This window comes from Dicentrarchus labrax, unplaced genomic scaffold (assembly GCF_905237075.1).
Source record: "Dicentrarchus labrax unplaced genomic scaffold, dlabrax2021, whole genome shotgun sequence".
In the NCBI taxonomy this organism is placed as follows: Eukaryota; Metazoa; Chordata; class Actinopteri; family Moronidae; genus Dicentrarchus; species Dicentrarchus labrax.
This window is the reverse complement of record NW_026136722.1, coordinates 11,028,863-11,052,901: the sequence shown is the minus strand read 5'-3', so window position 1 is coordinate 11,052,901 and position 24,039 is coordinate 11,028,863. Positions and strand designations below refer to the sequence as shown.

Below are 24,039 nucleotides of genomic sequence, written 5' to 3'. Positions count from 1 at the left end.
CGGAAGATCCAAAATCAGCTGTTTTAATTGCCATGTCTCTCACCTGCTCAGCTTCAGGCTCACACAGACATGACTAATTTATTAAAAACTGCATTTACATCTCAGCTGGCCTCCTGTTACTCAGACTGGCAGCTGATTGAGTCTGATACTTTATGTCAGACTCTGACGTTTGCCACCAATTATTTCCTAATACGGACCACATATTGTGCTTTTAGGACCTAGCTCAACATTGTTGGTAAACAAGCCATAATATGACTGTGTGCTCATCACCGAAGATAATGCAATCAAGAATTACACAGCAAAGGAAATGGATGCTCCCTGGGCCTGAATCATTGATTGGTTTACTAGAAACATTAATCGCTCTATTGGTTTTCCCTCTCAAAGTGGAGGCTGCCTGGCAAGAGGTAAACAAGGGGACTTTCATCTGTGTTTGTTCAGTTTGGTTTGGTTTGGTTGGCTCAGAGGCAGCGCTGCGTTAAGTGTTGGATGGTGTGAGTGAAAGGTGGTTTAATAAGGCTGTCATTGAATAACTGGCTTGTTGCTAGGTCTTCCCACCATCCCTTAAAAACTGAACAGTGGGCCACAGCGATGACATATAATTGATCCCATGGAAGTAAACAGGGAATGCGTCTAAGCAGGGGCGAGAGGATGATGGAAGACGTCTGACACGGCTGTCTGTTTGACTCATTTGTTTGTTAGACAAATATGAAGTGACAAGACATTTTCCAACATAAAATAGGGACATGATAGCGTGTGTGCTCGTGTCTTTCGGTCGCACTGTAAGCTGCAGCCATTAACGGTGAAATGCATGACACATTGTGCATTGTGTGTGTGTTTGCACATAGAGCCACAGAGCACCCATCAACCATTTCTGAGAATATGTCGGCAGTAGAAAGTATTTCTGTGCAAACTGTTCATATTTTGGATTATAGTGAGTAACCTGGATATTGTTTTCCAGGAAGAAGTGTTGCTATTTAGTTTATCAAATGTTATTTTTCAGTTATTTGAGCTAGAGATTAAACATTTAGTCAATTAACTGCTAGTGATTAGCAGATAGCGAACCGACAACAATTTTGGTAATTTCCGTTTCAGTTGTATTCAAAGCAAAAAACGCTTGCTGGTTCATAAACGTCGGAGATGTATTCAGATACAACTCTGCATGGCTAAATATTACTAGGAATTAAGTGAGATCAATTGTGATTTTTTTGTGTGACTTGGTTGAGTGGGCCCTCAAGAGGATGTTATTTATTTTAAGCCCTCAACCTTTTATGTCACTTACACCTGTATTAATGGGATGAAGCCATCAACTTTCTCTGTCACTCGCCCACACACTGACCAAGGCCAGGAGAGTCTTTTCAGTCAGCACATTTGTATTCACTGCAGTGTTCTTGGGTTTCAGAATTTAAAGTTTTATGGAGTACAATGTGAGTGGTTGTGTTTTGCCAAGGCATGTGTGACCTGGGTCACTTTGCCCCTCTTGTTTCCTATTTCTGCAGATCATGTGGTGTGTGAAGAAGAGTTTAAGTACGCCATGCTGGCTTTAAACTGTGTGTGCCCCGGTACCTCGACACTCATCACTCTATTGATCCACTCTTCCAGAGGACAGTGAGTTCACTTTCTTCTCCCTATCCCACTTTCTTTCTCCCTAGCCCGCTTTTCTATTTGATTGTTCACAGCATGGTCTTACAGTCTTGACAGTGAAATATACAGTAGATATAGTGAATAGAAATGAGCTTCTTCTTGTCTCCTCGCTGTCACTCAACTTTGTTGTATTTTTTTCAGAACGGCACCCCAGGAGGCCTTCAAGCAACGTGTAGGAGCTTTTCAAGCCCTCAACAGGTAGTATGCATCTGATCTGTATTCACAGCGAGAAATTCTGTGGCACATTTGTGCTCAATGTTCACCCAAATCCTCTGTCAGCTTCTATAGTTTGCATGCTGTTCTGTGTGATTCTGTGAGAGTTGGTAAAAGGGGGGAAAAAAGCTTGTAATATAGAAATTGTGCTTAGAAGATGTTCAAAATGTTTTATAGATTTTAAATAACTGTCATGTTTGTGAAACGTTACACAAGAGGCAAAATATGAGTGAGTTTTGTTGGTTTTGTTTGGTGGTTCATTCACATCTCTCACTTGCTGGTTGAAGAGCAATTTTGGTATTTTGCTCACAACCAGAATGTTATTTGGGCAAAACTCCTACTCCTTTTGATCATTACTGCATGATAGCAGAATTATTCCAGTGATTAAAATGGTGCTTAAATATGATTCGTTGTTGTAGTTAAGGAGTTGATGGTAGATGTCCTCATAACGACAGGATATCCACACAAAAAACAAACCTGCTATCACTCCTAAAATATAAAGTATTAGTCGTATTAGTAAAGATTTAGTAATGTAATGTTTTTACATAAGAGAGTACAATATACCTATCCTTTAATTATGGATAGTCAAGAAACACATAAATGACAAACTCTTTCATTATATGTGAAAATACATTGTTAAAGAAATACCAATTCAAATACTTTACTATAATAAATATCACTTGTGTCTGATGAGTTCAACATTTATGTGTTTCATAAGTATTCTTCTATATCTGGACTTGGTTTATTGGCTGTGACAATGCAACATGACTAGAATTTGTCATCCTCCTTTCCTGCCTTGCACTTAGTTCCTGTAAACTGCAAATTCGCTATAACACTTGTTTATATAATGCCGTCTTTGTCGTAGGCCACCCACATTCACACTGCCCCCACACCCTTGCTTCCTGTTATCACCTCTTTAGCCTTCTCGGTTAAAGCCATATCCCCCTGAGAAAAAAGTTGTCCACTTAACTGTGTGAATGTGTACATGTGGGGCCTATTGTTCAGACAGCCTGGGTGTCCTAGTGTACATCTGTGTGCTGATTGAAGTATTGATTAGCGGCTCTGACAGAGATGTAAGATGTTACCTCTGCAACCGTGAGTGGAAAATCTTCTGATGTGGTCAATGTGCTGAGCTGGATTCTTCTTCTGTTTCAAAGGTCAAGCTTTCCCCACATGGCCAATCAATCCTCTTTTTTTGTGTTAGGGAGGGCGGTGCGTGTTCAGCAGACCAATGGCACCGAACCTACCGGCGCTGCTCAGCTAATGAGGTACATCACATCCGCCTGGAGGAAAGCAAATTCTTTGGGGAATACCAGGGCAAGAGTTTCACCTTTGCCTCCTTTCATGCTCACAAAAAGTAAGTCATGACATGAAAAGCAAAGAAATGAGAACACACACCAACCTGTACGGTTCAGACCTGACCATGTCTCTCCGGCTGCAGGTATGGAGTATGTCTGATCGGAGTACGCAGATTGGACACCACCAACATCCTGCTGAACCCTGGTCCCTGCCACATCATGGGTGCCTCTGACACATGCTTCTACATCAATATCTCAAAAGAGGAGAACTCTGCATTTGTCAGGGGCCAGAGGGAGCCATCGTGGGGCGGCACTGGAGGAAATGCCAGGGGAGTGCACCAAACCATCTACCATGGACTCACCCGCCTGCCAGTCCACAGTATCATTGCCAGCATGGGTCAGTCAGATGGGCACGGCACAAAGACTGTGTAACATTTGCACACTGACCTTCTGTTTGCAGTTTCTGTTGGTCAAACATGCAAACCATTCATTAATCTGTCTTAGACCGCAGCACAGTCACAGCTGTCAGAATTATTCATTTCTCACATTTTAAACCTATCTGAGTGAATAAAAATATTCATAGCTTTTCCAAGGAATTATCCTGTATCAGATTATAAGTCACACTTGATAAGAGCAACTGCCAAATTAACTGAAATGTCACATACTGTAGTTTTACAAACACTCCACCTGGTGGACAACAATGAAACTGTCCACCTCACAGCTCTCACGACAGTATGAGTTATCAGGGATCTGTGCAAACATATCACGTATAGTGTTTGAAATTTTACCTTCATGTTTGCATTGATAATCACTGTCACCATGCGTGCATGTTTCAGGCACAGTGGCCATCGACCTGCAGGACTCCAGCGACAGCAGCCCAGAAGGCCAGGACCCGGGGAGCACTGGGCTGGGCAGCGGGAGAGGAAGCAGGAGCAGCTCCAGGACAGAGATGGGTGGCGCTAACACTTTGGCCCTGCCTGCCATGGGAGACTCAGCCGAGGAGAGGAGGCACAGCATCGCCCCCGTTCTGGAGCTGGTGGACGGTGTCAACAACCCCACCTTTGACCTGCTGGGAGACCAGTCAGAGGACGAGGGAGGGGAAGAGGGAAAGGAGGACAGTGACAAAGATGAGAGTGCACACTGGTGGGGTCGACACTGCGAGTAAGCAATGAAGATGCTGTTTGAATTTTCTCGTATGTAAACTTGTTCAGAGGTAACTGTCAGCTTGTGCCGCAGGTGGGTGAAGGGATACCCGCTGAACTCTCCATACATCGGCAGCTCACCTACGCTGTGCCACCTTCTTCAAGAAAAGATGCCTTTCTGCTGCCTGCGCATGGACAAGGTATGGGATTTAAATGGCTTGCTATTTTTATTTTACAAGTTCACATTTCACGCCACCTTCATGGCCCCTCTGCTGCTCTCCTAGGCCTGTCATCACACCCTTTTTGAGGATGCTCGCTCCTACGGCTTCAAAAACAAATTGATCATTGTGTCCGCTGAGAGTGCAGGGAATGGTCTGTACAACTTCATTGTGCCTCTACGGGCCTACTACCGACCCAGGAAGGAGCTCAACCCCATTGTGCTGCTGTTGGAGGGCATGTAAGGACACATTTCCGTCATTTGGTGTGATTCGGTGCTTGTGAACACAGCTTCGAACTAAAATAGATTATTTGTTGTGTTGCCCAAAATTGTTGCTGCGAGCACAACGGCTACGCTACAAATCTAGGTTGCCGGGGATGGTAAAATGGGTTCCTCCTTAAATAGCCAGCAGAAGAGAAAAACTGAGCTATTTAAGGTCGCTGTAAACATGATTTGTGAAATGCTGAATGCTTTCAGGACAATGCGCTCCGCAATCCTGTGTCGTGTTTTGTGGCTGCTACACAAACGCAGTCAGCCAAATGAGAGTGGAATCCAATAAAAAGGCAATAAAATGCTGAGTCACTCCAGTGTAGTGCTGTTATTTTCAGCTTTCTCTGCGGGCAGTTTGGCTGTGTTGTATTTCTCAGGCTGAGTGAGGGGTTTCTGTCTCTGTGGGAAAGTTAGCTCTTCATCATGGCACGTATAAATCTCTACTGGTGGGAATCTCAAGTCTATTTGTGTTTTGATTGGTTCAGACCTGAAGCTGACTTCCTGGAGGCAATCTGTTGGTTTCCTATGGTGTTCTACACAGTGGGCTCCATTGACAAGTAAGACAGATCAAACCTCCTGGCTGACTTCATTATTTATGCTCCCTTTTTTTATCTTTTTATTTTACTATTTCCTTCACATCCTTTCCTTCATTTACGTACTTATGTACTCAAATGACAGTTTACTCCTCTTATTTTTAGATTTATACTTACTGCCCTTAAACACTGCCCTTATTCTTCTTCATTATGCACCCCCCCACCATCACCTCCACCGCTTCTCTCCCACTCTCGGCACAGTCTGGACAGTTTGCTGCGATGTGGAGTGACTTTCGCAGACACCATGGTGGTGGTTGACAAGGAAAGCTCCATGATTGCAGAGGAGGACTACATGGCCGATGCAAAAACGATCGTCAATGTCCAGACGCTCTTCAGGTCTGCTTTGCTCAAAATTGCTCAGCAATCTCACACACTAGCTTAAAGTGAGTGTTTTTTTTTTTTTTACCCATTATTCTCTCTCTTTGTCTGTGTGCCTCTTCCTCCCCAGACTGTTCCCAGCTCTTAGTATCATCACGGAGCTCACCCACCCAGCCAACATGCGTTTTATGCAGTTCAAAGTCAAAGACCACTACTCTCTGGCGCTCTCTAAACTGGAAAAGGTAAAAGCTTCATACCTTCAAACCTCCACTTTCTTTCTCTCTCATCTAAGGTCACAATGAAAAAAAATGACGAGAACAAACACAGCAGACTATTTAGCAGTATGAAAGCCATCCTTTCAGATTTTTTTTTCAGAAAGGATGTTTTTGAAATACATTCACTGAATCACTGCTAATGTTGCTTTGTTTTGATGAGAAGCTTCAAGCTGAAAAATAGGTTGGGTTTTTTTTGTCACAACCACTGTGAAGTGTTGCAGTTAACATTTCTAACTGATTGTAGCCTTGTAGTTCTTCTTTTCACCCCACTGCTGCTCGCCTTTTTTAACTGCTTTTGTTGTTAATGTCGCTCTCTGTGTGGCAGCTAATGAATTTTCCCTTTGGGCATCAATAACATTTATCAAGAAATCAGCAAAGGGATTAACATTATTATTTGATAATGGTTTTTGAAATTTCTAGCAGTGATCCCTTACAGCAGGAAGGACCTTTCTTTGTTTGGGCAACGTATGTTTTTGTGTTGTTTCCTTAGGATTTTCTTCCTTTAATCCCACGTTACAAAAAATGATAATGAGAAGAAGAAACATTCACCACATCATCTCATCTCTACAAAGACCAGTGTAATCTTGGAAAAATGTGTGTGTGTGTGTGTGTGTGTGTGTGTGTGTGTGTGTGTGTGTGTGTGTGTGTGTGTGTGTGTGTGTGTGTGTGTGTGTGTGTGTGTGTGTGGGTGTGTCGGTGTGTGTGTGTGTGTCGGTGGGTGTATGTTTATGTGTTTGATCTGCAGAAGGAAAGGGAGAAGGGGTCCAACCTGGTGTTTATGTTCCGCCTGCCCTTCGCGGCAGGGAAGGTGTTCAGTGTCAGCATGCTGGACACTCTCCTCTACCAGGTATTTTAAACTCTTCTCTTGGACTGAACACAACCAAAATCCTGTTTTTCAGTGTGGCAAAATGCCAAATATGATCTAATTCTGTTCACTTTTTCTCCTGCCAGTCATTTGTGAAGGACTACATGATCTCCATTGCAAGGCTGCTGCTGGGTTTAGACTCCATGCCTGGCTCAGGTTTCCTCTGTGCTGTAAGTATTCAATCACAAACAGCTGGAATTCTGAATCTGTGTGTTTGACCTGTGAAGTGCCTTTGAGAATGATTATTGTGTTTGTGTGTTTTCTAGATGAAAATCACAGAGGATGACCTGTGGATCCGCACGTACGGCAGGCTCTACCAGAAACTGTGCTCCTCCAATGGAGACATTCCCATTGGCATCTATCGGACAGAGGCACATAAGCTTCCAGTCTCTGAGGTCAGCTGCTACTGTTGCTAGTTCTGAGTTTTGTGGCCAAAAGCCACTGGATAGCAACCCCCAGAGGCCACAACGTTCATTGCATCCCACAATATGTTGGTTTACTTAAACCTTAAACCTAAACTTATAAAGAGAGGAAAGATTACAAGGTTCATTCAATTCCCCAGAAATGTAATGGTTTCTTTAATGGTTATTATATAAAATCAGAGTTGTTTCTATTAGCTATATATACTTTATTATTATATTTTCTCTACTGTAAGAAGTCTCACTCGCTTGCTTTCAGTTACAAAGTCACAATTTTTGTAGTCGTTAACTACAAAAAAGTTACAATAAAACACAAAAAAGAGTGAGTCACTTCCCTTAAAGGTTTATTTAAACTGATGCATCTCCCCAAATGTTAATTCAATTTGTCTATGTTTTGCCAACCGTCTGATATTAGTTTTGATATATGTATTTTTGACCTGAGACAGACATATTACTCATTAGACATGATGCAGGAATACGTGACAACTTTCCCAATGTGCTGCTGATATCTATTTTTTAAGAAATACCAGAGACACAATGGTTTTGTCTGTTGGACAAAAGATATTTAAGAATGTTGGACTATTCATTATATCTTGTCTCTCATTCATTAACAGTGCGATAACAAAGTATTAAATCTTATTCATTTAGAGAAATTGGAGACCAGTAAAGAACGGATTTAATAAAAACCAGTATGATTGTAAGCTGATTAAGCTGCATAAGGAAATTAAAGGTTTGTGTATGTGATATTATGTGCGTGTGTGTGTGTGTTTGTCTCAGTCCCAGGTTTCCATCACAGTGGAAGACTACGAGGATACCAGAGAACCCAGAGAGCCCCTGTTGTCCCGGACCGGTGCTCATCGCAACTCCACCTCCTCGGAGCCCGTCTCCACCTCTTCCCACTCCTCGGACCACCCGCTGCTCAGGAGGAAGAGCATGCAGTGGGCACGGCGGCTGAGCAGGAAGGGGGGTCGGAACTCTAGCGCAGCCAAGGGGGGTCCGGGCAGCGCGGCAGAGAGGATCAGCCAGCAGAGACTGACACTGTTTCGGCGCTCGGAGAGGCAAGAACTCAACGCCCTGGTGCGAACGAGGATGAAACACTTGGGCCTTTCTCCAACTGGATTCAGTAAGTCTATGAAAGTTTTAATTTCCTGATCTCAAGTGTAGGCCTACTGCTAGTGGTTGAATGTAACTAAGTACAATTTGTATGTACTTTACTGTAATTTTATTTATATTATATTTATATATTGTATATTTTATGCTAGTTTGTACTTCTACTTACTATTACTACTACTACTACTACTACTATACTATTATGCTATTAAATTGAAACTAAAATTACTCAACGTTTAACAAAAAGCAAGATTAGGGAAAAGATTAGTATAGCAGAACTTTACTCATTAATCATTGCATGACCCCTTAGATTTCTCTTGTGACCCTTTGGAGGGGCATGACCCCCATTTTTGGAACTTCTGGACTAAACTACCAAACTATATATAAAGTAGTTAAAACTTGCTCCACCTCAACCAGAAATTTTTTTCTCAATTATGACTACTTTTACATTTGATACTTTAAGTTTTGTACTTTTAATTAATTTGTATTTGAATGCAGGACTTTTACCTGTAATGTAAAAGTATTTTTACATGGTTGCATTACCAATACTCACTTAAGTGAAGGATCTGAGAACTTCTACCACTGCTGTTTACAGTCTGCAACTGTCTATGTATTCTGCTTGTGTCCATTTTTATCAAAATTTGTCTTCCTGTGTTGTGACTCATAGTAATGTAGCCTCTATTCTGTGTACGGATGTTGCACAGCCTGCTGTATATCCTGTGCCTATTTCATTTCCAGCCTCACTCACCTCTATTCTTCCTGTGTCAGATGGGATGACAGACCAAGGGAACAGACTGTCTTATATCCTCATCAACCCTTCTCCAGACACCAGGCTGGAGCTGCACGATGTTGTGTGAGTGCATTCCACCAAATATAATTGATTACACTGTAAAATTAACCCAGCATGAAAACTACAAATATTACAGAATTTCTATTTGTCTGTAACCCAATCTGCAGGTACCTGATCAGACCAGATCCCCTCTCTCTGGTACCCAATCAGGGCAGCAACAGAAAGTGCAGCGGCGGCATATCAGAGAGTCACCGGTTCGATACGCAGGACAGCACCCATCTGTGAGAGACAAAAAAAAAGACAAATATACTGTCAAAACACTGCCAGAGAGAGGAGCAACAACAACACACTCACAAGAGAGAATCAGAAATCAAGAAATTGTAAGACGGAAAGGGATGCAGCGAAATGGAGCATGGCCCTCGTATTGTCTCCACATTCAGTCTCGGTGAACTCAGAGGTGCCAGACATGCATGGACCTTTTCTATAACAATGGGAATGTTTTATTTATGCACCTTCCTATTTTCAAAGCGGAGAGCTGCGGACACAGAAGTGCATTTAATGAAAAACTGTTTGTATTTATATCTGTGTATGTGCATGTTATGTACTGCATCATGTATGTGCAGCGTGTATGGTTGTGTGTACAGTATGTATGTTCAAGTGCGTGAATGAATGTTTGTGTATGCTTATGGATCAAGAGCAAGACACTGCCACATTTTATCCGGACAGCCAAAGGAATTTAGCTGCCGAATGAAAGTCAAGGGATGTATTTTTTATTTTATTTTTTTGTCCTTTTCTGTGTCGTAGGTGTGTTTCGTCACACTTAATGTTGTTTGACGTATTTAAAAGTGACACTACAGCGCACAAACCCTGTGAGGTTTTCTATTTCTTTCTCTTTTTTTCAGTCATCACAAAGCCTTTTGGAAACTTTTTACCTGTTGCTTACACAGTCAAATGCACACATTCGTTTTATGCTCACCAGCAGCGGAGGAATCCAAAGAGCACCAGTCTCAATAACGGACAGCCAGCATGCATTATCAGTGCAGGGCATTCAGTCACATTGCTGTCTGAAATATTTTACTGTCTTCAGTTATATGAGTTCTCTTAGAAGAAACCTGTTCCTGAGTTTATTGTTTGCCTGTCCCACTCTCTCTGCTGTCAGTCAGTGTGAGCCGTCCTGCCACCAGCTTGCTTTTGCTGACGCGCATGTTAGAGATGCAGGGGATGGACAGAATAACAGGAACATATACCATAATAATGCCATCCAGTACAATAGCCCTGCAATAAATATGACCTTTGTGAAGCTTTTAATGTAACATTTTTGAGACAGTGTCAGAGAGGTGTTGCTTCAGCTCTCAGTTTTGAAGCTGATTTATAAGCTTTATAATTAAATATTTGTTATATTTATTGCACACTGCAATAAATATCCACTTTTTCAAGTCATTAGTTAACTAATTAGGAATTAAAATCTATAATATAGTTGGTTTTCAGCTGGAAGAAATCTCATTTCTCTAAAAACAAGTGAAAAATGTGCCAGTGGAGTGAGATAATTCTGCTTGTTTTTTTCAGCCTAGTCTACCTTATTTCATAGATTTTCATTTGTTTCAAGAAATGTGAGATTTGAATCTGTTATATTGAAGTCAATTACTTGTTAGGGTGAACATTTATGCTGTTTGTTTACCAAGGATTTGAAAGCCTCTGTAAAATCTTTTGTCAAAAATTCAGAATGTGCCATTTCACACAGAAATGGTGCAGCCATGTGTTGGGAATGTTAACTGGCATCCCTGCCAACACCACTCCTGTAGCTTTAGTATACATGAAACATGAAAATATGTATATATTAAAGTCAGTCATTATAGCTTGTCATTGTTTCATTGCTTTTTTGGTGTCTATTTGTGCAGCTATAACCAGAATCTCTTTGCATGAGTTCACTAATTAGATTCATAATTTGAGCCATATATGTATAAACCACTTCACATCTAAATAGTCACATTATTTGTATTTCTAAATGAATCCCTTAATTGTCTGACACAGTATGTCTTTTATGTAGTTTACCAAGCTCACATTCGGAGCTATTTTTGCCTCGATACATCAACACTGTGTATGGGTCACACTAAATGGCTGTAATTCATCATACTGTAATGTTCTCAAGCTCACCAAAGACCACACAGTACTGCAATATGTGTTACATCAGTTAGTTTATGCATGCATATGACTTGAATTATCAATGTGTGCTTTGTGCGGACAAAATGGAGAGTGTATTTTTAACTAGAGCCCAGCTCACGGGACTTGTCACCAGGAAGGCCTTTGCCATTTGTGTTGCTATTGCCCAGATTTACACATAATATTATGGGCAAACTCCTCTTGATCTAGAACATACAAACATGATATCTTCATCTTATCAGTACTTAAATAAGCCTGACTAGTCACAGTGACTTGCGCAAATTTTGAGGCAGAGCGGAAGCTGAGCTCTGCACAAACTGCCATATGAGAACGTGGGTGTGGCCAGGCCAAAGACAAACATTCCGCAGGGGCTCAATATAAAAGCCCAAAAGGAGAACCGTGCAAACAGAGGCAGAGGAAATGGCAGGGCAGGCAGTCAACGTGCTAATCACAGGAGCCAACAGGGGCTTGGGCCTGGAGATGGTTAAGCAAATGCTGGAGAGCTACCGTCCAGTGAAAAAGCTGGTCGCTTGTTGCAGGGACCCAGATGGACCCAGGGCTGAGGTGAGTCTTTACCCCCTCTGAGCCCCATTGAGCTCTTAAACAAATAACTGTATTTCTACTAAAAGTGAGTGCAAGTGATCAACAGTGTGCTTCCCCGGAATTACAAACTTATCTTCTCTGTGTATTTGCAGGCCTTGCGAACACTGGCAAAGAAGCATCCTGATGTAATCTCCATCGTTCGCCTGGGTATAAACTCTCTGTCCCTCTCTTATACTCTATTAAACTTTCAATCCTGCTCTCATGTCCAGACACACACACACACACACACTGGCCTTGACTCTATAAATAGCGTTGTGTTGTGATATTTACTGTTTCTGACTGCCACTGATGGTCCACTTTCTTTCTCTCTCTGTCAGACGCCGCTGACCTTTGTAGTATAAAACAGTGTGCACAACAGGTGGGTGCTCTGGTGGGGACAGGCGGTCTCAACCTGCTGATTAACAATGCAGGGCTCCTGTGCAAAAGCACCCTGCAGGAGACCAGTCCTGAGGACATGCAGAACAGCTTCACCACCAATGTAATGGGCCCTTTCAACATCATTCAAGTAAGGGAGAGGGAAAGTGTCATGTCTGAAACACAAAACTTCCAACACTGCCTTGTTTTGGAATTTAAAGGAAGGAAATTAGGTGGTGCCATGTGTACACTGAAAGTTCCTCTTGTTGGTGGTCATTATTAGGAGTTCCTGCCTCACCTTCGCACTGCAGCGAAGGGCAGTAAGATGCCAGGAATGTCCTGCAGGAAAGCGGCAGTCGTCAGCATCTCCTCAGTTCTGGCTTCAATGCAATGTGCGAAAGATTCATATTCCATTTTCTCTGCAATCCCCTACCGCGTCAGCAAGGTAAGAGACAACCTGCTAACACTGTGACCTGCTACTCAAAGGCTTCATCTCTCAGTCATAGAGGGAAACTGTTCACCTCAATTTCTCTGTCGCTGGTCGTTTTCTTTTCTTTTTCTGTCCCATAATTTCTTCTGTTCTCCTCTCTTGTCTTCTCAGGCAGGTCTGAACATGCTGACAGTGTGTGCTGCCGAGGAGCTGAAGAAGGACGAGATCCTGTTTTCTTTGCTGCACCCGGGCTGGGTTCGCACCGACATGGGTGGAGAGGAGGTGAGTCAGCAGTTTTCACTGACCTCCCCGGTCCAGTCATAAAGGATACAATAAAACAATGAATACGAACCAGTGTCCGAATGATACGTTCACTTTATTTATTGAGAAGCACAATATTAACATCATGTTGTATAATTTCACTACAAAAACTACAGTAGTTATTGTTGAAATCAGTACAATCAACAGACGAAGACTAAGCGGTTCTCATGGTGACAGATCTTTTTTCTTTTTTTTTTTTTTACAATCCAAGCTTCATTCACATTGCAGGATTTCACTTCACACGTTTTTCTCAGAGCTGATTTTGTTTTTAGGTTTAAGTGTTGTATGGGTCCAATGTCTGATACAAGCCCGAACGAGTAATCTACCTGTGATAATCCAGAAAGTCAAAAAACAACACCAAATATGTCACACAAAGCAGGAATATCAAGTCAGACAACATATCTGTGTGTCGACATACATCAATCAATCATACTCATAATTTGCAAGTCATCGTTATATAGCATAACCATTCCCACAGCTGCATGCATCCTAACTTGCTCATTCTGCTTTGTGAAGCTACTGTGATGGATATACACAGTTAGGCCAGTTTGATTAAACTTTCTGAAGTCAACACACAGCTCCAGTGTTTTATAGGATGTGTAACTGCTTTAGAATATTAATCCTTGTAAAATGGACAGCATTGCCTTGTTTTATTTATAAGCATTTATAGATTTTACTGTCCCGATTGCAGCTGTCCTCCATGCTTTCAGTTGCCGACATAGATTGACACAGAAGTGGATCACATATAGCACATATTCAGCACATACTGTGGAATATGTTTACATTACATTTACTTTGTATATAGGCTCTTATTATTTTACTATATTTTATTTTATATTTCCATTTTTTTTTTTTTTTTTTTTTTACTTATATGTATAAACCTATACATACATTTCTATTCTATATATTGTGTTAGATTTTGTAATATAAGTATTATCTCTATTTACTCTATTGAGTGGAACAACTGTAACAAACAAATCCCCCCCCCCAGGGATCAATAAAGTTGTTCTGATTCTGATTAAAAGTGGCCCAGGTCAAGGCTGAAAATGCAAGATTGAGTGTGTTTTTATTTTTTTAAAGTTCACACAACATTTCAGTTTTGATTTGAACCACTTTTATCGCTTTAAGTATGAATGCAGCTGTAACATCTCGTCTGTGGGTGGAAAAATTGGAGTGTCTTTTCCTTAACTTAAGTTAGAGCAAGGAGAATTGACCTCCAGTGTGAGCCTTCATGTTGACCGTGTTTTTTTTTACAGGCGGAAATCGATGCTCCAGAGAGTGTGCAGGGGATGCTTCGTGTGATGACTTCCCTGACTGAGAAGCAAAACGGAGGCTTCCTGGATTATAAGGGCCATACCATCCCCTGGTAGCTCTAAACAACCACTTTGTGCTTCATAAAAAAAAAAGTCAATCACTAAATGACCCCAAGTGAAATAAACTAATATATGTTCTAATTACTTTGCTTGTATTGTGTTCATTTTACACACAAGCATGCACATCATCACTTTAAATGATTTGATTCATATTTGGGTAATTTCTTAAATTTGAAATACTCAAGTCCTTTGTAAGGCTTTCTCACATCACCATGTGGCGCTGTTCCACACAGCCACCTTAGCGGGGCAGATCTTAAGTGGTTTGGGGTTATTGCCATTGATGTTGGCTCCAGGACAGAAGAAGGGGTACATCTTCTCAGTGAAGAAGTCGTTGAAGGCGTAGATGGGTGTCATGCTGATAGGGTTGGAGAAGCTCACCTCTCCGGAGTCATAGTCCAGCTGCACCCTGACTCGGGTCAGCTCTCCCTCCACATGCAGCGTGGTGCTGGGCCTCGTCATGGCCGAGTACTCGCCCTCATAGTGGGAGATCATCCAAAAGCCGCCCTCGGGACAGCCCGATATACGACCTTTCCTGTCGATGGACTCCTTGACCACCCCGAGCATCCAGTCCGACTTGTCTCCAACCTCCACCTCCCAGGCGTGGCGGCCCGAGGTGAAGCCCTCTGAGCCCAGCACGAACACAAAGTGGCCGAAACGCTCCGGATTGGCCGGGAGCTGCTGGAGGGATCCGCTGTTGGTGACAATGGTCAGGTCTGCGGAGAGGGACAACCAGGAGTAGGCAGTGTTGGGGTCCAGGGTGATGGATGCTGAAAGGGAAAGAGAAAACACAGACAGTGAATTAGTAATGTGCACTGCTTTGTTCCAGCATTTCTAAAAAGCCTTCAATGACATGCCTACACACACACACAGCGCGTACTGGTCTTCTTCAGGGTCAAACTACTGACTAATAGTGATAGTAAGTGCTTACTGTACTGAACCAGCTCCATCATCTTCTCCCACACATTGTACTTGAGGGAACTGACATGCTTGGCCACATTGATAAGAGCACCTGACACCTTTTCTGGATCCTTCTGTGGGATCTGCGCTCTGTGAGAGAAAAATCACACACAGGAATCGATCAATACTTACCAATTATTATGCTGAATCTACTATAAGATGCAGAAGAATATAAAACTATATATAATCAATATAACTACTATTACCTTTTCTTTGTGTTGGCGTAATTCTGAAATCAAAGAAAGAGTATTACAAACTGTTTGCATGGTTGGATGAATTCAGAGGGAAAAATATATAATATATAAAAACTCTCACCTTAAGAAAGAGAGCATCACTGGACGCAATCTCATTCTCAATGGCAATGACAGCGTGAGAGAAGGTGAGGATAGCACTGGTGATGCTCTCTGACTTCCTTTTCACCAGCTCCTTCTTCTCCTCTTCCTCCTGCTGCAGGGCAGCCAGTCGGGCCGTCTCTTCCTTCTGCAGAAACTCCCGCAGCTGCTCAAACTCCTCTTTAATATGCTTCTCTGTGGCCTGAGTCTGGTTCTAGCACACATGGAAATATATGATAAAATAAAATAATTTCACTCATACTGATTTGTAGCCTGTTATCTATGTCAGTGTCGGTTTATCTACATCTCCTCCTTTGCTTGCCATCATTTAATAAGGTATAATTACTTAGATTTAACTCCCCTTTGGACATCTTTAGTAAGTGCCCCTAATATTTTGAACAATAAATGTATTCCCTGGCTATAAAACAAAAATAGAATCGCTATAATACCCTTTTATGACCCTGAAATTTCCTCATTTGCTATATTTGATACACCTGTTGGATTTAATCTTCTTTTCCTAGTTTTGCCATCTGTCTCTATACTCTAAAATATTCTACATTATAGTAGGCGCTGCACTAGTTCCGAGTTTAGCAAACAATGCTGATTCAAAAACCCTTTTATGAAAGTGTCAACTGACTTTGTGATCTTGTTTTTGAAGCAAACAGTGAATTACAAATGCTCTCGCTCTGACTCCTCCATAAAAACAAACCAGGTGGCCTTTCTAACAACTTGGCTGACATGTTTACACACTAACAGTGCGCAGCTCAACTTAAGTCACAGGTCATGTTGGTCCACTCATCGTTTGTGGATCTCTGTTTATTGATACCTTGATGTGCACAGTTGTGTCATCATACTCCTGCTTGGCTTCATACAGGCAACGCAGGTTTTTCTTCAGAGGAATCAGCTCTGTCTTCATCTCTGCCTAAAGGGTGAGGGTAGAGAAAGTGTCAGAAAATATGTATCCTGAAATCAAATTTGACATTTTGTTGACATTGAGCCTATAATGGTAATGTTTCTGATGTTCTTGGCTTTGCACACCTACTAAGAAAGGATGTTTCACAGCGGTGTGAAATTTTAAAACATTACAATGATTAAACCTTTCAGTAATGATTGAAGAGCCTGTTTAAATTCATATCAAACTGCAGCTAAACAAGAACACATTACCTTGAGGTCCTGAGCTGCCTCGTCCAAAGGACACACTCTGTGTCCCTGGTGCTTCTTGGAGGTGTGACACACACAGCAAAGTGCTTCAAAGTCATCCAGACAGAAGAGCTTTAGAACTTCCCCATGTGTTGTGCACTTCACCTCCACAATCCCCACTTGCTCCCCTGTCTCGCCGGCCCCTGCCCACGTTCCAGCTGTGCCCGTCTTACGCCCCTGCTCCCTCAGGAAGGTGTCGGACACATTCTTCAGTGCCAGGCTGACTGTGGGCTCCGTCAAAGAGCACTTCCTCCTGCAGATGGGACACTCGCGCCTGGCCTTCTTCTTGTTCCAGAACTGCTGAAGACAGGCTCGGCAGAAGCTGTGGCTGCACTTGAGCACCACGGGGTCCTTGAAGATCTCACAGCAGACGGGACAAGACAGCTCCTCTTCCAGCATGGAGCCTGACCGCGAGGAAACAGCCCGAGGTCGAAGGGCTGAAGCTACCTTGGGACTCTGGAAGAAGGAAAGTATTCCAGGCTGAGAGGAAGCACGTGGGCGCAGCGCCATGGTCGGTTTTTCCTGGTGGGGGGGCTGCTTTATAGCTGTAGTTGTTTGCTTCAGAAAGTACTGTTCCTCCTGCTCCTCTCTGACTACAGTCCACAGAGTAATCTGGACACAGTTTATGAGCAACCAGGGTTATAGATCAACAGGGGACTTGAAGAACAGGTTTACTTCACTTCTAGTAAATAAAGGACATGTCACACCTCATCTGCCAGCCACACCAGGGTTCCGAGGCAGACTCCAGCTGAGTCAAAAAGCATGTTTTTCCAAGATTGTTGCTCAAAGTGCTCTTGTAGCTTTTAATCTATTTTGAGTGAAAAGAACAGTAAATGCAGGGGGTATTGTAGTAGGACAGAGGTGATGTTGGAAGGGAAACAGAAGTCAGGACAGCTGTTTTAATCATTTAATATACAGTAAATGGTTTTAAAGGGAGCAATATAAGAAATAGCAACCTGTTGAATTCATAATCCAAACAAACAGGGTGCAGAAAATGAGAACGTAACCGTTAATTGCTGGTAAAGTTAGGGCCAGAACCGGGCTCAGCAACCTCCCAGTGAACACGGCCAGATTGGAGGGAATATAATACCAAGGTGATTTATAGTGGATCCAACCAGGACTCCGTGGCACAAAGACACGACGCTAGGCGGGGACAGGAGAGGCGTCAAGTATGAGAGGAGCGGGAGGGAAGTCAGGCATCCTACAGAGGCCTGAGCAGGGGCTCGGGTGGGGTCAGCCTCAGGGTGCAGGGAGCCAAACCGGGCAAAAAAAACTACCTCAGTATTGTTGGACTGAGGGCAGACTGGACGCTATTCACTCACTATGAACTCTTGAGGTACAAAGTGGTATTACGAGACAGGACAGGCAGGGATTAGCTAATTAGCATGCTAAATTCTGTGGATCTCTCTGCAACACAACACATAGACATCCATCATATAACATAAAAATCTGTTATTTCTTCATATTATTTTAATTTTTTATTAACTAAATTATTTTCATATTGCTCCTGTAAGTGTCAAACTGGGACAAATCTTCCTGGATTTTAACACGAGGCCTGTAGGTAACCCCATTGAGCTTGACCAGCACTATCAAGTTCACCAAAGTGTATCTTATTACATTACCTCTGATGGCCTGCTGCCACTCAAAGGGATTTCACTGTCTAGTTAAATGTCATGTATATTTCAGGAGGACACAGGAGTGAGAAGCAAACACAAACACATGCCCCCAGGGACGGTGTCTGCGAATGCTGGAAAAAGTCTCTCTTTACTTTGAACAGCAGAAAGCAGCTAAGAGTGTTGGATAATCTGATCCAAGCAAACACTTCTACAGACCAAACCAAAGTGTTATGTAATCCCAAATTAGCACTGTGTTGCGTTCAGGAAAAGACCAAACAGAAGGAAAACTGCCATGTCGATGTTATTATTGCATTATAATTGGACATTGACAACAGTGTAATACAAAGCCATCAGAATAACGTGTTCTTCTCAGTGTTACAGTGTTCTAGCATCAGTTTCATTACATAACCCATTTAGATATTCATTAACTCTGAAGAGTGAAACAAAACTACAAAATAGCTTCATACATTTGGATATACTGAAAAGGTTAACACCAAAAGGTTTGCTTGTTTTTTGTTTTAAGACGTGTGTTTACCTACGCTGAGTAGTTGGTGCAGCATTGCCTGTTTTTCCTCCCTATGAACAACACAAGTCACAAGACACATGATGGAAGTAGTTTGGTATCATTCTGCTCCAATGACAGGATACTTGATTTTTCAGCACCATGCACCAGAATGCATACTTCTTACAAGAATGTAAAAAAAAAAAAAAAAAAAGGGAAAAAATGCATGAAATGAGAAGAAATGAAGGCCTTTTGTTCTTAATAGAGTCATTTTCTTTCTTTTTTAGACACAACTACTCCATTTCACGACTTTCTCTCCTCTAATACTGCCCTCTGTAATGCTTCAAAACAATGAAGTAGTTGCGACACAAGATCATACTCTTCACCTGTTACACAAACCTTGTTTTAAAATAGACATCACATCACTTTATATAAAAACACTAACACTATATATATAAAAAAAAATAAGTCAACACAATCCACACACCTGCAAACCACTCCACTTCTCATTCTCGTATAATGACCTTCAATAAAAAGGTAAATTAACACTGATTTTCCATGAACCCTGTCAAATGTATGAAAGTATGACAGGAATGTGCTGCAGTCAACTTCATTACAGCGTGGAGTGTGACGGTGAACGAACACCACAGATCTTTTAGTCAGCGAGCTACATTTCACTATGACCCTTTTGAAACTACATTTTTTTTTTCTTTTACCAAAATAAAAGAACATAAAACCAGCAGAATTCATTATGAAGATTAAAAAAAACGTAACAGCACATGCTTGTAAAACTGATCCATAACAGTAACATCGAGTGGTTCAGGACGACGCTGCAATTCAGGGGAGGTCGACGCCTTGTACTGTGCAATAGCTGTGCCGCTCACCAGGTGAGGTACAGTGCATTCTCCGTTCACTTCTGTGGTTGGTTTACAGCGCAGTGCAACACAGTGAAATGTGGAAAAAGAAAATCACATTTGTTTTTATTCTAACCATCAAAGATCTACTTTGCGTTAGCCGTTTGTCTTTCATTTCTCCTAAATTAGAGATGTGTGCTGTCCACTGCCAGCAACTACAACAATGACATGCGGGGGTCACGTGATGCGGTCAAAGGGAAAGGTCATCAGCGTGCTTGTAGTTTCTGGAAAAAGCCGGAAGACAAATAAAAGCACTTGGGAAGTCATCACAGTCTTCTTCTCCCATTAACTGGCATAATGCTCTTTGTCTAGGCAGTGTCTCCCAATCGGGTACACTCTAAATGAAAAATAGTAGGAGTATACACTGGAATAAAAACAAACTCATGACGGTAGCGTTGTGTTTCCTAGAAGTGCTGAATGTTGTGGGTGTCACGCACGAACACGGGTTGCTGTGCTCCATTAGTTTCTGTGGTTACACCCGTCCAACCTTAGCGTCGCCGATGGCACCCCAGACGTCGAAAACAAATTCATCTGGGAAGGCGAAGTCTCCCAGGGTTTCATCTAAAGCCTCGGCAAACTCATCGGGGTTCTTTTTGTCCTTTCCCAGCTCCACCATGGTGGCCGCTGAGGAGAGAGAGAGAGAGAGAGAGAGAGAGAGAGAGAGAGAGAGAGAGAGAGAGAGAGAGAGAGAGAGAGAGAGAGAGAGAGAGAGGGGTCAGAGAACACTTAGTGAACACGACACTGCAGGTGACACAAACTAATTCTGACGCCTGTAGAGACAACACACATACCCAGCTCGCTGTCTCTGATGCCCATGTAGCTCTCAAGCAGGTCATCCACCTTCTCAATTGCCTTTTCCTCAAATGCGGACGGCTGGAGAGAACAAAATCCAACACGCAGACTCAGGCAATGTAACAGAACTATGTTTGCTAAACATTACAGAGACACATTATTATCCACAGGTGCTGCAGATGCACTCACCACTTCTTCCACAGTAGCCGGCCCTTTAGAGCGAAGCCTCAGAGTTCCCCTGCCGGTCCCCAGCTGAACCCCTGATGCTGACCTGGACCCTCCAGACCGCTGGCTGATCATATCTGCACGCAATGATGCAACAGAGTCAGATTCACTGCTGTTATTCTCCTTCTTTTATATTGCTGAATATCATCCCATGTCACACCTCAATGCCTCCCTTTTAGACAATCTCATCTCATCATCATCATCATCATCATCATCTCGCTGTATATGTCTGATTATTAGTGCTTCAGCTGTAAATGCATTTTCTAACTGACGAAAATAGACCCAGAGGGCACTTCAGCAGCTTAATATGCCACACTACGCTTAATATGTGCAGGAAAGACATTTTCATTAAGTCATACTCGTGTCTACTAATTGTGTGCAATAAGATTTTAGATTATCAACCATAACCATGGAATCAGCACAAGCAAAATAGGGTGTAAACAACATGTAGTACTGCGACTGAAACACTGCTTTCACAGTCTTGTGTGACAGTATTATTTACCATCAGTGACAGTGACAGACAGACTCCAGCAGCAGAAAGAGGCTGATTGATTGAGGAACTGAGATTGCGGAGCTGAACAAACAAATATCTCAATTCAGCTCGTCTCTCCTTCCTCCCACACCTACCAAAGGCCTTAAGAGGCTCCGTCAGCTTGATGGTGAACTCCTTCCCTTTGGGCAGCTCCTTCAGCATCTTGGCCACCTCGTAGTGTCGACAACCGATCAGGCGATGGCCGTTGATCGACTCAATCATGTCACCCACGTTGATGACCTGGATCTGGTGGATGACGCTCCCTTCGCGGATTCTCTGAAAACCACAAAATCCCCAAATATATAATTCCAATACACTATCCAGCTCATCGCTCTCTCCCACTACCACATTTAATTGATTCATATTTCACATTTATGGCTTTTCCTGTGGACCCTTGAGTTTAAAGAAATCAATTTCCTGTTTTAACATGTCTCACCTTAATGAAAGCGTAGCCGGCTCCATTATCAGTGATCGTCAACCCTAGTGCATCCTCTCCTTTGTACACCTCTATTTCCTTTCGCTGTCCTTTAATGTGTGCAAAAATAAAGTCCTCTAGCCCAATCTGACCTCCCAAAAGTTTATCCATGTCCACCTTGTGAGTGTTCAGTGTGCAAAACATAACCTGCGGAGGGACACAACACACAAAGAAAGATTTACCAAAATGCGTTCTCCCCTGGTGAGTTTAAGCCTCACACCCATCCCAATCAGCTTGAACTGGCTCACCTCAGACGGAGGTATCCCAAAGGCCTCACCAATCTTGGCGTAGAGCTCCCGCACGTTACTGAAGCCCTCGATGCGACCGGTGGGGCTGCCGTGAGCGAGCTGAGTGTGGAATATGAGGCGAGGTCGCATGCTGCTGGGAGGAGGAGGCAGACCCTCAGAGGTGGCACCTTCTCCCAGCCCGACGACGCCTCCATCTAGGCCATCCATACCTGGCACATTGAGACCCGCACGGATAGGCTCCGCTTCCTCGTTCTCCACTAACGGGGACGCCTTCTTCCTTCTTCCCAAACCCAGAGGCATAGTAGTCCTTACAGACAGAGCAGAGGTAGGGGAGGGGAGGAAGCTGCTCTCGGGGGGGGTTATGCTACAATCCAGGCCAACATACACCTGTTCAGCCAAATCAGCTGCAGGTCTGTTGGATAGCTATGTCGCAGCAGTAGTTTTGGTCCTCCAGACCAGCTTCTTAACCAGGTGCTGTATGGACTTAGAAATCCACACATCAGAGCAGATTACATAGCTGGATCTGTCAAAGTCCAGCAGCCTGCAGTGGGTGGTCTTCAGCTGGAAAAACAGAAACAGAAACTCTTTATATTTCATTAATATATACATCAAAGCAGTGACATCTCGATCATACCAAGATTAACAACGCTGTGTCACTACGTCTCCTTAAAATAGCAGCTATAAAATGTTGTTTGTTGTTGTTTCTTTTCTCTTTCTTCAACTTGGACAGTCAGGGCATCAGACAGAGCTAATACTAGCTGCTAGCTGTGAGGCATCCTTCACTAATAGAAACACAAACACTCACAAACTCTCCGGCAGCTAGCCACTTAGCACTTAAATCAGTGGCTGTTTCGGTGGTAGGAAGTGAACTTCCAGCGTGAGTGTGTCTGGGGTGGCTTGACCCGCTGAGGTTAGTTCGCTAGCTCGACCCTGCTCGCTACAACAGGAGGCAGTAAACATGGCAGACCACTCATTCTTACCGGAGCAGGAGTTTTAGCCAAACTGTCGTTAGCCCTTCCTGCTAGCCTAGCCTGCTAACGGTGCTGTGAGTTGTTTGGGTTTTTTTTGTTTGTTTTTTAAAACAAAAACAACAATAAAAACAAACGTGACGATTCCAGACAGAGTGCAGTATCTTTTGTTCCTCCGCTCCTGACAGGTTGACTCGACCTGGGCAGATTTGCGGGGTGAGAGCAGTGTCTGAGTGTCGGTATGCTGCTGAGGCTTTTAGCTTTCTGCCCGCCCAGCAGGGGTGGAACTGTGACGCCTTCACGTTTCCTCGTAAACCCCAACTTCCCGTTGATTGTTCTAAAAAAGAAAAGGGAAGAAAAACGCCTGTACGTCGTGCTTCAGCATAAGACGAAGCATATGAAAAAGGGGGGGGGATATGAGTCAGTAAGTGTGTTGTTGTGTGTTACTATTTTGGTTAGATGGACTTTAAATTAGCCCCGGTGTTGTTGTGTCACAGTCACACGTATTGTCTTTACGCTAGAGGTCTAAATTGAGGATTAAGACAAATGGGCTTTATTTTAAATTGTGCGAATGCAACTATGTCCTGTCCTAATGCTGAATAGAGTTGCTATTTAGAGCGTTCAGGGTCGTGATTATACAATGCCCCCTGATAGTCGCAGTGCATTACTTCTGGCGTTTGTAATCGTTTTATTTTGAAGGTTAGAACCGGAAGTGTTGCTATGCAATTCTGTCGTACTTGATGCTACTCACAGTGGCTACAAGAGGGTATAATGATTATACTTATTTTTGACAAGCTAGTCAAAGAAGGTAATCGGATCCTTTAAAGCTAGTTTCTTCATCAGTTTTTTTTTGTTTAGCTTTGATAATAATGTGTAGTTACAAACA

General features: G+C 42.8%; 4 protein-coding genes across 5 annotated transcripts in view; 2 read left to right on the top strand and 2 right to left on the bottom strand.

Moving 5' to 3' along the window:
* LOC127356875 (potassium channel subfamily T member 2) overlaps window positions 1-9,556 on the top strand; it is a 35,998-nt gene extending 26,442 nt beyond the window's left edge. Inside the window, exons 15-30 of one of the 2 annotated variants that reach the window (XM_051388933.1) lie at window positions 1,497-1,605; window positions 1,783-1,839; window positions 3,059-3,211; window positions 3,296-3,549; window positions 3,989-4,313; window positions 4,389-4,494; window positions 4,579-4,751; window positions 5,267-5,338; window positions 5,576-5,710; window positions 5,823-5,934; window positions 6,713-6,814; window positions 6,919-7,002; window positions 7,099-7,227; window positions 8,029-8,374; window positions 9,100-9,214; window positions 9,319-9,556. In XM_051388933.1, the coding sequence (XP_051244893.1) occupies window positions 1,497-1,605; window positions 1,783-1,839; window positions 3,059-3,211; window positions 3,296-3,549; window positions 3,989-4,313; window positions 4,389-4,494; window positions 4,579-4,751; window positions 5,267-5,338; window positions 5,576-5,710; window positions 5,823-5,934; window positions 6,713-6,814; window positions 6,919-7,002; window positions 7,099-7,227; window positions 8,029-8,374; window positions 9,100-9,214; window positions 9,319-9,436 (2,390 nt within the window). In that variant the 3' untranslated portion in view covers window positions 9,437-9,556. The remainder of the gene's footprint in view (window positions 1-1,496; window positions 1,606-1,782; window positions 1,840-3,058; window positions 3,212-3,295; window positions 3,550-3,988; window positions 4,314-4,388; window positions 4,495-4,578; window positions 4,752-5,266; window positions 5,339-5,575; window positions 5,711-5,822; window positions 5,935-6,712; window positions 6,815-6,918; window positions 7,003-7,098; window positions 7,228-8,028; window positions 8,375-9,099; window positions 9,215-9,318) is intronic. The other variant, XM_051388934.1, reaches the window with a different exon arrangement.
* Window positions 9,557-11,706: 2,150 nt separating this feature from the next.
* On the top strand, window positions 11,707-14,476 carry LOC127356200 (C-factor-like). Its single transcript, XM_051387756.1, has 6 exons — window positions 11,707-11,875; window positions 12,007-12,061; window positions 12,232-12,419; window positions 12,552-12,713; window positions 12,870-12,980; window positions 14,276-14,476. Exons 1-6 carry the CDS (start codon window positions 11,732-11,734, stop codon window positions 14,387-14,389), a joined length of 774 nt encoding a protein of 257 aa, XP_051243716.1. The 5' UTR covers window positions 11,707-11,731; the 3' UTR covers window positions 14,390-14,476.
* On the bottom strand, window positions 13,056-18,651 carry trim35-12 (tripartite motif containing 35-12). Its single transcript, XM_051387753.1, has 7 exons — window positions 17,589-18,651; window positions 16,846-17,493; window positions 16,508-16,603; window positions 15,665-15,895; window positions 15,556-15,578; window positions 15,321-15,439; window positions 13,056-15,159 (listed from the first exon to the last, which is right to left on the bottom strand). The coding sequence occupies exons 1-7, from the start codon at window positions 17,643-17,645 to the stop codon at window positions 14,600-14,602; spliced, it is 1,734 nt and encodes a 577-aa protein (XP_051243713.1). The 5' UTR covers window positions 17,646-18,651; the 3' UTR covers window positions 13,056-14,599.
* A 129-nt stretch (window positions 18,652-18,780) lies between these two features.
* On the bottom strand, window positions 18,781-23,436 carry gipc1 (GIPC PDZ domain containing family, member 1). The gene is made up of 7 exons (XM_051387755.1): window positions 23,166-23,436; window positions 22,186-22,746; window positions 21,899-22,084; window positions 21,558-21,738; window positions 20,895-21,007; window positions 20,705-20,786; window positions 18,781-20,537 (listed from the first exon to the last, which is right to left on the bottom strand). Exons 2-7 carry the CDS (start codon window positions 22,483-22,485, stop codon window positions 20,386-20,388), a joined length of 1,014 nt encoding a protein of 337 aa, XP_051243715.1. The 5' UTR covers window positions 22,486-22,746; window positions 23,166-23,436; the 3' UTR covers window positions 18,781-20,385.
* Between the last annotated feature and the right edge of the window lie 603 nt (window positions 23,437-24,039).